Source organism: Aulonocara stuartgranti (assembly GCF_965226115.1).
Source record: "Aulonocara stuartgranti genome assembly, chromosome: 19".
Classification (NCBI taxonomy): Eukaryota; Metazoa; Chordata; class Actinopteri; order Cichliformes; family Cichlidae; genus Aulonocara; species Aulonocara stuartgranti.
Window position 1 is genome coordinate 4,233,843 of NC_138955.1, and position 12,896 is coordinate 4,246,738.

Sequence of the window (12,896 nt, forward strand, 5' to 3'; positions counted from 1 at the left end):
AAAAGGCTATAAAAATCCAACGTAAAAGAACAGGACTGCGGGGAAAATTGTCAAAGGGTAGAAGGAAGCCACTAAAAGAATGAACTGCAGGTCAAGAGAGCAAGTGAGAAAAAAAAAGAAAAAAAGAGGGTAAGCGGAAGGAAATGTCAGAGCCGGAGAGAGGAGGAAAAATGGTAACAATGGCTAAAAATACCAGACAGAGGCATCACTGGGCAGGGAAGGGCAGAGCAGAATAGGACAAGGCACAGGGGCAAAACACTCCCTCAGAGATATGCAGGCTTTTAGCACTCTGTATCCTGTCTGGCTGAATCTAAAGATGGAGAAGGCGACCTTTTACTACCCAGGACCATACAAGGAGCATACATGTGAAGGATTAGCAGCTCCTGGAATACGTGCCTCACACCTTTTCCTACAGATATACTAAATGTGCAACCTAAAGTAGATCGGAGTCCTTTTCAAGGGCTCTTGATGAGAGGTAAGGGTGCCACTGGGGGAGTGTGGGGTCTATGTACACCCTGGCAGAATCACTACATGCTGCAGCTGTCAAAAACATGTGAAAAAAACAGTACTGTGGATTACTCTTGCTTGTGTTTGGGATCTTTTTTGTGTGTTAGCTTATCGCCTGCTGCAAAGAAGACAGAGGGCACAAAAGACAAAGAACTACGTAGCATTTGCATTGGCTGGCAGCCCATAATCCTTCTATCGTCACAGCCAAAGATGGACAAAATAAAAGCATGTTTTGGGGGGCCTATCAGGAAGAGAAACAAATGAAATGTTACTGTCATCATTTAACAGACTGGCTAAAGAATATTTAGAGAGAAAGGAAGAAAGTGTGAGCAGCAAAAAGACCCCTGAATGTCACAGCGGGATCTTAGATATGATCAGGCAAGAGTGGAGAAACAGAAGAAGGGATGTAATAAGATGAAACTCGAATGTATCAATGATGTGGAGGCTCTTAACTTTAAAACTTTGTAGAACTGTCTACTGACCTACTTTTTCCCTTTTATTTTTTATTTTTTTACAGAGAGGTTCAGAGAGGCAGGAAAGTAGGGAGAAAGCAGAGGGATGACTTGCAAAAAAATAAATAAAAATGCTTGGAGTTGAATTGATGCGAGGCCACCAGAATAATGACTAAGCCTGTGTTACATGTGACGTGGTGCTACGAAAGGGTTACTACAGCGGAGGTCCACTGGCACGTTAACCTACTTCCTTGTGCTGTTTTTAAATGTCTGCCAATGTCATTTTTAAAAGCACTAATGCTGCAGAGTATTTGGTTTGCAAACTAATGAGATCAGCAAACACAGATCAGCTCTCATCTAAAAAACCTCCAACAGCTAGCATGCGTGGGCGGTTTCGGGTGTTCACGATCCACTGAAACACAATGAGGGGGGGACACAGCTGGACTAATATCCCTCAATCCAAATGCATTAGTCCACACTAGCTTCCCCCCACCAAAGCTCCAAACACACACACTAGGTTCTGCACCCCTTAGTCACTGGGGTTGAATACTGATAAGTTGATATGATTCACGGTGTGTTAGAGACCTCTCCATAAGCATGTGATGAGCGAGTAGACGGCAGGTATGATGTCATGCAGGCATCCACTCTCACAATTCAGTATTAGCAGAACAGACTGGTGAAATCAACACTTTCTAATTTCTCCTGAGTGGGAGTGTGTCTATCTCCAGCAATAACACTACTGGGCTTTCCACTGACCCTCACAGCGGCATTCTTGTTGGTACTACAGTGAAAGGGCTTAATTTCATTACTGTGCAAAACTTCTTTAGCCACCACTAATTTCTTCATAGCAGCCAGACTTTCTTCTACTCCTGTCATTTTTTTCAAAGTGGTCTTGATCAATAGTTCTTCATGTTTTTTGAAATCTTTCAAGGTTTTTCTTTGGATATTGGCCGATTTTTCATTCAGTCCAGTCCTTGTACCTGACCATTTTCTATAAGAAGGGAAACAAGGAAATAATGCTGAGGTATACCAAAACTTCCACGACCATCTGTAAAACACTGTCGTGGTTTGAGGTGCATTTTAGCCACTGGTGCTTGTGAAAATTGATGGAATTATGAACACAGAAAATTGCCATCAGTTTTTAATTCACCATGGAGTACCATCTGGAAAGCCTCTCACTGGCAGCACGAACACATTCATTTTTCAGCATCACAATGATCTCAGTAAAGACATAATGAGTGGAAAAAAACCACACACAGTGCAACACCATCAGACATGGATCGCCTCCCCAGAGAGCACAACATTATTAAGCAGTGTTGGATTATCTTGACAAAAAACAGAGCAAAATGTCACTCAAGAATCTTGGAGAACTATTCCTGAAGACTACATAAAGAAATGACAAAAAGCCTGAGAGACTTCAGGCTGTGTTGAAGAATAAAGATGGTCATAACAAATGCATTTCACATTTTCCTAGCAAAATACGAAGAGAAGAAGGGTGTTGCATTGCCTTAAAATTGACTTTTACACATGAAATCTTGATTCTCCTTTGTGATAAGATGGTCGGGGTTTTTAATCAAGTAACAGCAGTGACAGGTTGTTAAGTGTTAGCCCTCTAATCCCAGAGCCATTAGCTGCTGCCTCTTGCAGAGTGAGTTCATTGCACTCATTGCTGAAGACAGCACTGGCAGAATATTAACAGGGTTTATGTGAGCACCGGTCACCAGAAAGCCATTAAATCCTGAATTAAATCAAATGTAAAGGCTGGTAACTACTGAAGCTGCCACACCGCAGCGTTGAACGTGGAGAATTTTAAGAGACCAAACTGCATTTTTGATCTGCACTGAACGGCAAGAGGGAAGTACATTTCAAAATACGCAGCATACTTCTCATTTGTTGAGGTGTTACTGTTAGTTGCCCTCTTTTGTGTGTAAATTTTTGAGAAATGATCTGATCAAGATATACATTTAGCCTTAAATGCTGAGTAAAGAGTTACTGGCAGAAGTTAGGGTTAATCCTACCTATTAAAAAAAAAAAAAGAGGGGGGGGGGGGGGGACTTATAGGTAAGACGGGCTTAAGGTGCTAAAACGGTAGGTGAGCTCAGATGTCTTATTCAGGACTGGTATAACATAAACAAGCATTATTTTGAACCCTAAATCATGCAAAGCCATTCTATTAAAGTCAAAGAACAAAATAGGGAAATCAGCACAAGTTCCTTTTATTACCTCAAGCACGGTCTGCTTTCGAAGCTACATTAATAAAAGTGAACTCAGGTTTCCGTCATCAACATTTATTCGAGGAGAGTTTGATTTGCTTGTAAAATTGTTGCATATTTGTTCCAAAAACACCACAACTCGTTTAAAATGAGCGTACAAATGTGTAAATCTTGTTCCTGCTTGTGACTGGTGAAGTACATAATTCCCATCCGCATTGCAATGCATTCCTCCTCGTAAGCTCCTTTGATCTTTTAAATACATTACTCTTTAATGACATCCACATCAGCCAATTAATATATTATACTTCAGTTGTTCCTCTCCCTGTAGTGTAAACAGCCTGTCGTGCATGTCTGGACTTCTTCCTACTCCCCCACCCGCTCTCCTAACAGGTACTTCCCATGGTAGTGGTGGAATAATGAATAATGAATGGCAATAAGGAAGAGACGAGGGAAAGCCTCTGGGCTGTGTAAGTGAGCAACAGGTAAACATTACTGTACATCTCTGTGACCTTTTCTCTCTCTTTGTGTAGAAGCCTAACTTCCAGGTTTAGTGACTACATCACTGGTGACATTTATATAAGTGTGTGTAAATGTGAGTGTGCCCTGAAGTATAAAATAACCAGCAGCTCATTAGTCCTTTGCCACTGGGGTAATGAGAATCATCTGTGGGCTAATGAGCAATAAGTGGGCAAGCATTGCGGAGACAACTGGCTGCCAAAGCCGGGTGGGCGGGGTGGGGGAGTGTCGAGAGAGAAAGGCGGAGATATCAGCAGAGTTAAAACAGAGACGAGAGGACAAAGGCAGGAAATCACAGAACAGAAAAGGAGATTGAAGCCAAAACGACAACACTTGAGGAAAGAACGCAAAAAAAAAAAAAAAAAAAAAAAGGGGGGGGGGGGAGGGCAGTTCAGGGGCCAGACAGCACAAAGTGGCCAGGGGTCATGGGGACAACTGGCTTCTCCATGGCAACCACCCTCATTAGAGCCGACTTAACTACATCATACCTCAGTGGAAACCAAATCTAATCATGTGCCTAGAGAGTGAAAGGTCACAGACCACTGTGGACAGTCTGATTGCATTACAGATTGGCAGAGACTGTTGATGAGTGTCTGTCTGGGTTTAGTCTGATTGGTGGACACACATGACCGTCTAGCAGACTGCATTAATACACAAGGCACAGGCCTGTCTATTAAACCTCAACACACTTTATTTCAGACCAAAGCGTGTTTGCAGGCATTAAACATTTCCTTGCTGCGAGTCTTTGTGTCACCCCTCCCTCGCTTACTGCAGTCTCCAAACGTAGCACTAAAAACCTGCGAAAATACTGAGCTACGGTCTTTTATTCCCACCTTAATTTACTGCTTTTGTTTTGGTGGCATTTCACGGTTGTTTAGCTCTTCCCCCGATAAAGACGACATTGTTTTGACACCTCGTAAAATATCAATAAAGACTCCGTTTAAGGAGTATTAAAATAGTTTCCAGGTTTTTCAGAGCATAGCTGCACAGGCAGAGACCACCCCAGCTAACTTCTGATGCACACACAGTTAATTTCCTCTATAAGAAGGCTTGAAATGTCACAGAAAGCACTAAGTTCAGAGAAGAGCTTCAGGGTTTACTCCTAGTAGGCTTTCAAGAAGAAGAGTTTGCAGGAGAACATATTTATTATTCTATACCTGAAAGGACTGCAAAATTAAACAAACCGCCCATGATGGGCAGAAAACTATTTTGCTTCTCCAAGCTAAACAAGAAACACACAGTTATAGATTGAACCAGCCAAGCAAATTGTTTTAGATCTCACAACAGAAAAAGTGAGAAGCACTGCAGTAGATCCTGCAAACACATGCACAGTAACACGTTCTCAAACATTCATATGCTCCGCATTTCTATTCACGGCCTCTAAAAAGTAGCTTTGCATAATTCATGGTTCAAAATAATCTTTATTTTCTGGGCCTTGTTCATCCTCGATCTGAAAAAGTCAATAGCGCCCTTCTCCCTTTAAGTCAAGTATCTGATTGGCCTCCCCTTGCAAACAAAGCATATAAATAGCATGTTTGTAAGCAGCTGTGCTCCTGAGAGAACCTTATTAAGAATATCTGCTCTCACTGGTGTTGTTATTTGCACGCTTGCTGACCTTATGGCCATTTTAATATGAACCTGCACCATTGTAGCAGCAAGACATTAATAAATAATCACTCAAGCTGAGAGATTGTGGACTCCATCCCTCATAGTTTTGCATAACTACACAAAAACATTAACATTAATATTCATTCAGTCAGAGGCTGATTTTTTTATTCTGCAGTTTGATGAATCAGCTCTGCTGCAGACAGGTATATTCCAGGAACTGCTTCATCCACCATCTCTCTCTCTCTCTGTGTTGCCAGCTCCACTTTTACTTTTTTGGGAACAGGAACGTGGTCTGAGATCAAAGCAGCGTGTTATTAACCTTGATAGCTAGACTGCAGCACCTAAAGGAGGTTAATAATTGTCCAGCAGCTTTGAACCACTCAGAAGGTCTCTCTGTACGTCTAGTGAGCCGTTTTCACTCTGCGATCTGGTTTCTTTGACGGATTAAACAACTGCAAGATGAATATGTTCATCAGCTGACATTTACATTGAAATTAGTGCAAGAACAACCCTTAGTGTCCGTCCACTATCGCAGAATAAGAGGTACTTCAGGGCATCATCCAAGAATAATGGCTTTAATATTTCCTCCTGTATAAAACACAGCACATGGAGAGTAACACAAAGACTTGCTGTTTAGTTTCCTTACCCCTTTGACACCCTTCAGGTCTCCTTTCAGCAGGCTGTCCAGAGGGAAGGTGATGATGTTGTTCATGTTTTGGAACTGGAGGAAGTTGAAGAGAGACACAAATAAGAGTCGAAAGGTTACGTCAGAGATTTTAAGACAGCAGGAGACTGAAAGTCACTGAGACGTAATCCTTTCAGCAGTGTCCTGTGTGCTGCGTCTCCTTGCAGTGGACATACAAAATCCAGAGTATCCAGAGTTTCAGCTCTTCATCTTAAGTAAATAATAGCCTTGAAAGGCTAATGCTGCGCAAATAAAGAAGCCACTAGCAGACAAATTGTAACACAGAACACGTCACACAGGTTCAGTGGAAACAGTCACTAAACACTAAAAATAAATATGTGTAAACATCTACTGCGACAGCATGTATACACAACTGGTCATGTTTTACAATAAAAGCAGTGGTATGGATGGTTTCTCAGTCAAGGAAGGTTGGAAATCAGCTGAATCAGGTCATTCGTTTTGTTATTCTTTAAGCCTGCAGTATGTAGCATCTTAATGAAGATAAGGTCTCAGTCACACAGGCTTAGTTACGTGTTGGTGACCATTTGGCAGCAAAAAACTACTTGTGATAGCTTTAGTTGCTAGCAGGTTGCTGCAGTCGTCAGTAGTTTGCACAGAAGTCTCCAGATACTTGCAAACTACTTGCAAAACAGCAGTGAAACTGTGAAAAATGTCACGCAAACAGGAAGCAAATACTGTTCTCCTTCAAAATAAAAGTTGAAAATCTTCTGGTTGCAGCAGTGAGATAAATCTTTTACTTTGAAGGAGAATGCTCTCGATTTCTGGTTGGTGTTCCATTTTTTCAAGTTTCACTGCTTCTCGGAGAGTAAACGGTGAGTGTTTGCAGAAAAGTCCATGTACATGCAAACTATAGGCGATCACTACAGTCTGCTAGCAACCAAAGCAATCACAGGGAGGTTTTTATTGCGGCACGCTCTTTGGGACTGATTATACTTGCTAACCAGTCCAGGAATGCAGATTTTTTTCCTGGAAACCATGCTTGCCACGAGAGTCACGGACTTAGCTCTAGATTTGTGTGCTTGAGACCTGAATTGATCATTTGTTCAACTGTAGGAGATCCTCTCTAACACTGTCAGATCTAACTATACAAAGTGACTGTTATTGTGAATCGGTGGCATCTAAACAAAAGTGAATTGAACGAAATGCTATTAAGATTTTAGTCTGAAACGGATTCAGGAATCGTTAAGCTTGTGAGAAAACATCGAGTGAAGGTGCAAAAGGGTTAATTACACATAGCTCAGTGTCTTGGGTATAAAAATTCCACCACCCTTGGTATCATTTTCATATTTAATCACATTTCAAACTTGTTAAAGACACAAATTCTGCCTTTAACTCGGCTGTTTCCAAGCTGCTATAAAGGCCAGCCCCTACACGCAATCTAGGAACCCAGTGCTTTCTTAAGCTATTGGAGATTACATCTTTACATCCAGGTCAGGCAGAAGCTCATATTTCTTTAATATAAGACGCTGAGATCACACCAACACAAAATCTAAAGCTCCTGTTCTCGGTATGAGCTGATAAAGTGTGCGAGGGGAGCGACAGACCTCACAAGATGGAGTCAAATTTTTTTAATAAAGCGTTGGCTTTCACACAAGACCTGGGCTTAACAGATCAGGCAGTATTAGATCCAGGAGATATTTGGTGTTGCACTGGCTCTTCGGATGTCTTGATGGAAAAACTAGGGCTATGTCCTCAGGGCTTTAAGTTCAAGCTGGACTTGGTGTGTGATCAGTGTGTGTTAGAGAACACACACACGGTGGAATAAACACAGTTAAGGACAGCATGAAAATTTGTCTTTGTCCCAGAGGACTTTACCCACCCACCCACACATACAGCCACATACACACACAGTGTGAACTCACAAGGTTTTTGAAAAGCGCTGTGAGCTCCTTGGTGAAGACGGAGAACTTGAGAAAAGCCGAGCCCAGATCAGGATCGTCTCTGTACACACAGTTTTCTCCAAACTTCTCCAGGGCCTGAGTGTACTGCTCCTCATTTTCTACATGTGCTGAAAAACACACATATATACACACAGATTAACCAAAGTCTTTTTCTCTCTGATCCTAACAAGTTAAAAGTCAATCAATAAGTATTAATAATGCATGGTGATAGTCTTCCAGTGTAAAACAATCCAGTTTCCTTCCATTACACGGTTTTCCTCACACATCTATAGTGAAGGTGGTCAGCAGGGACGGACCAAAAGAGATACTCACCCCCGGCACAAACCATAAATTCTACAAATTAACCCTACATGTTGATAAAATGTTTCAGTCAAGTTATAGTTGCAATCATTTTTGGAAAGAAAAAAAAAAAAAAAGGATGGGACAGACCAATGAGGCTATGGTGAATTATAGAGACCAACAATACAGGAGTTAATATTTGTTATGTGCAATAATAATATGTTTACGTGTTTGTGGTATTACAAACAGTGCCCTCTGGTGGACAAACTAGTCAACATCCACACTCATAACATGGTTGAAGGGTGTTTCTCCAGTCTCTACTTCAGTTTTTTAAATTTTCCCTTTAATGACTGATATAACTGGCGATACCAATAGATGGACAAATGGCTAATATCTGCTGCCTGATAAATTGGTCAGACTCTATCCAGAGAAGTGTGTTTTCTTGGTAGGCTACAGTGTGTCTACACCCACTGGGCATACTCATATTTTATAGGTCGTACAAATACAAATGATGAGATAATTAGCCTAAACAGAATGATACACAGAGAGAGCAAATGTTCAAATGATATGCAATAATAATATTATAAGGCCAAGCGTGTTTGTGCTTTCACTCACGTTTTTGAGAACTGGTCCCTATCTGAGGGTTATTTTTCAGCATTTGCTTTCATCTGTAGCAATGAACTCTTTTATCTTCTCCCCGCCTGCCATCTTTCCTCTTCCTACAATACCGTCCTTTTCACTCGATGGCATCGATGGACTTGATTTTGTCTTCATTGTCTTCATGCTAAAGACTGAACAATGTTGGGTGGGAAAACTGCAGTAGATCAGCAGTTTCTTTTATCATTCTTCCCAATTTTGACACTAAAATTGACTGATGAATGCTTATTGTAACAATAAATGACAGAAATAAGGAAAAAAGGACAACTGGTCCCTTTTAAATGTGTTACATATACTTTAGCTATCATCTAGGCAAGGTCTTTATATAATATTTTGCCAATCTTATCTAGATTTTGTTGCCAGTGAGTTGCTTGTGCAGACCTGGGATGTATGTATGCAAATCCTGACAGTTAGTAATCAGCAAACCACCAACTCCGGTTTACTGTTCACAGTCGTCCAAAAGTACGAGATTGCCACCAGGAAATATCCTAGCGCCCGTGTGGTGAAAGGCTGCAAGAGAGAGCAAGCTGGACTACTACACGTAATGTTAGCATCTGATGGTTGCCGGGCTCGGTCACTATGTGCAACAGTTCCCACTAAGCCGATATCCCAGCGACCCTGTGGCAGCACTGATCACCACTGATTGAACTGGTCCGGAGACGGCCCAATCTCAAGTTTTCTTTAATTTACTCAAATCCTCACCAAGGTTGTCAAAAAGGAAAAAAAATGTATCAATACTCAAATATTAATAGAGAATAAACACTGATATTAAATTAAACAAGGTCAGGAAAATTCCCATTTCAATACCACTGAATAATTAACCAGTTATCAGAAATGTTAACCACAACAATTTATCCAAAGTTCAACTTTTATGCTCTTCTAACTTAAGTTGTTGTGACTTTAGGTATTGTGTTGTTGTACCCTTGGTTTATTACTAGGTTTTGTAAAGAAATGTTCATAATCTGTAAAATGAATGAAACCTCTGATGATAATCTGAAATTATTTTGTTAAATCTGGGGTGAAACTTCCTTGTGGTATCGAAAAATGTTATTGAGTGTTTTCCTGGGTATTGTGACAATACCATCGTGTCAAGCTTGCCATCCGGTTTTCAATGTAATCCGCAAGACACACACAAAAGGCCTCCCTCATCTAATGCCGCCTGCTGCCCCAAAATCTCAGAGTGCGTCTAAAATCGGTTTAATGTACCACAAGGTTAGGCCTAGGAGATTCCACTTAATGCACTTCACGCCACACTAGGCTGCTGATAACAACCAATGCCACTGGGATAGCCGTGGAGCCAGGGATGGAGCGCCAGGGGACTGTTGCTATGACGACAACTTGCAGAGAAACGCAACAGAGGTGGAAGGAAGGGGGTGGAAGTAGGAACAACTGAAAGAAAAAAAAATAAATAAGGGGATGCGGTGGTGGTGGGGGGGTCTGAAATTGTGAGGATGCATGCCAAAAGACACCTGCAACCACATTATGACTCAGCATTTAAGAGGTAACACACACACACACACACACACACACACACACACACACACACACAAACACACACAACGAGCAACTGCACAGATGTTCCAGGTAACTAGATAAGCTCACGTCTTGGCCGCTGACGTATCCATCAGGTTATTAAAAGGGAAGAGCTGAAAGCCTGAGTCACTACCTGCAGGCATGCTCACGAGACGAATCTAATTTAAGCCACAAAATATCATCTGACGCAATAACAGAGGTCGATGATAAGAAAGCTGCCGCGAGACTCACAAGGGAAGTGGCAAAATGAGAAGCCTGGCGAGTATGTGTTATAATGAGACTTTCCCCCCTCTGTCTGTGGTCTGTGCAGAAATAAAAGACCTACAAAAATAAATAAAGGGGGAAAAAAACGATCTCATGTTTCGATAAAGTGATCAATTCTTCATCCAAAAAACTAAATAAATAAAAAACCAAAAGCACCAAATCCTCTTTTACATAACAAAGACCTGCAGTGAGATGTACCACACAAAGATGTAGTAAACTTCAATCACAGTCATGTGTCAGAAACCGACCACTGCCACACATCCACAGCCCGCTTTCCAAATCCGCTCCAGCTGTTTAGCTCAGCCAGGTTTCGAGCCAACAGGGCGGGGTCCTGTTGTTGTTTTTGAAGTGGCACATGAGAGCCCTAATCAAAGCTGACAAATAGCACAAACCCCTCCAGGGCAGCTTAGTGACTACATGTGTATTTGTTGTAACATGACCCAAACATGTCGTGCATGCAGCCCCGTAGTACAGAGCAGAGGGCGTGTGAGTTTACGTGGCAGGAAAAAACCCAACAAAGGACAGGAGAGACATTTTCCTGTAGTTTACACTGCAAACACAACCTGCTAATTCCTTGTTTACCTGCAGATGTGTAGACACTGAGTAAACATTTCCATGAAATAACACTGGTGTTCCGAACCTCACTTAAAGATATGCAACAACAGAAAATGGGGAATTGGGATTTTATATGATTAGAGCTTAAAAGATTCATTGATTGTTGCATTACATAAGCTGATTTTACCTGATTTTTATTGTTGCAGATCTAAAAGACGCCAACTCAGGCTCTGACGAGAGGTTACAGGGAAATTTCTCAGAGAAGACAAACTCAGAATATAACAACACTAAATGAGCTACAATTAGTGAAGAGCTGTCAGGCTGACTGCGAGTTCTTAGTGATTCCTCAGGCTATTGCACAGGTATGCAAATAACCACAATTCAGCCCACTTTAACATAAACCCTTACCCTTCTGCAAAAAACTCAATGTGGGGAATGTTGTGCTTTTTTCTAGTCCGTATTTTTAATCTTAGTTTCTACTAGTGTAGCTTTGCATGAGTCACAGTTCATAATAAGTCATCTTTATTTAGCTTCTCCTGGTATCTCTGAAACAAGCTTTTTCGTGTTATTTGCAATAGATCATTAATACGCAGTTTGAATAAACTGGCTGTTGAGCGTATATTGTCTCAGTAATGTATGAAGATAAGGAAAATAAAAGGATAGATGGTCCCCTCTCCTTTGTATAACTGAAGTCAGTACTTTCATCTTCCTTTGAGGGAAACTTTGAGAGTGGATGTTATTGTCTATTTAAAATCAGCATGAGAAATGGCTTAAGAAGTCGGCTTGAAAGTAAATGGCAGCATATTGTGCGTCAAAGGGAGAGAAAAGGATTCCTGTTGCTCAACCTCAGGAAATGATAAAGTTGCATTCACTGCAAGACAGAAGCCTGCTCACGCCTGTGGCATTCACCGCTGTATCTTTCCTCCTAAACTTACAAACACACACATGTACAGCTTTCCAGGCGTCTGCTGAGGATTATCTTACATCCCAAAGGCTTGTTTTGCAGCCTCTTCCATTTCTCTCCCACACATGCGGGATTTAATCACCAGATAGCAACTTCCTCTCTCCGTCTCTCCCACACAGCTTCGTAAGTCCGGGTCAGCTGACGCTCGGCGACACAATGCGCCGGTGACCTCCGATCAATTCCAGATCTCTCTAAGGACTCAATGAAAACAACGCTGAGCAAAATGACCACAAGCACACAGAAAAGGAAGCGTGACTATTAATCCCACGGGACAGAGACAAGGAATCGCAGAGGCATGAGAGACAATCAAAGGAGAAAGAAAACTTTCCTTAAAGTTCAAGTTTGATGTTTTGCTAAAATATTTTTTTTGCAAATTCCTGGAACGAGGACAGTAAGTGAGATGACAGTGAGTGAGAACATGTGCTATAGTACAAATCCAGTTAGCTTAGAATGAAAACAGAAACTGGCGGGGTTAGCTCGGCCAACTTAACTTTGTCTAAAGCTACATTTCTATGCAAGCCAATGCACATGCAAATAATTTATTTTAACATTGATATACGTATTTATATATAAACATAAATAATTAAATATCAATTATGTACCCAGCAGCTTAACCAGCTGCAAACTCCACCTGAAACCTTCAGTCTTGCAAAGACAACGTTATATTTTCTAAATTGTATTTACTAAAATCTAAGAAACCGCTTTACACAAGTAGCATGAGCTCTTTTTTGAGTCCTCTCT

The 12,896-nt window shown here is 41.3% G+C and overlaps 1 protein-coding gene across 3 annotated transcripts in view; it reads right to left on the reverse strand.

Annotated features, from left to right (window-relative positions):
• The window catches only part of asap2a (ArfGAP with SH3 domain, ankyrin repeat and PH domain 2a), an 88,638-nt gene that overhangs the window by 27,525 nt on the left and 48,217 nt on the right, over positions 1-12,896 (reverse strand). For all 3 annotated transcript variants that reach the window (XM_082516661.1, XM_082516660.1, XM_082516659.1), the window contains exons 3-4: positions 7,865-8,010; positions 5,943-6,017 (exon numbers count right to left, since the gene is read on the reverse strand). In XM_082516661.1, coding sequence (XP_082372787.1) covers positions 5,943-6,017; positions 7,865-8,010 — 221 coding nt within the window. The remainder of the gene's footprint in view (positions 1-5,942; positions 6,018-7,864; positions 8,011-12,896) is intronic.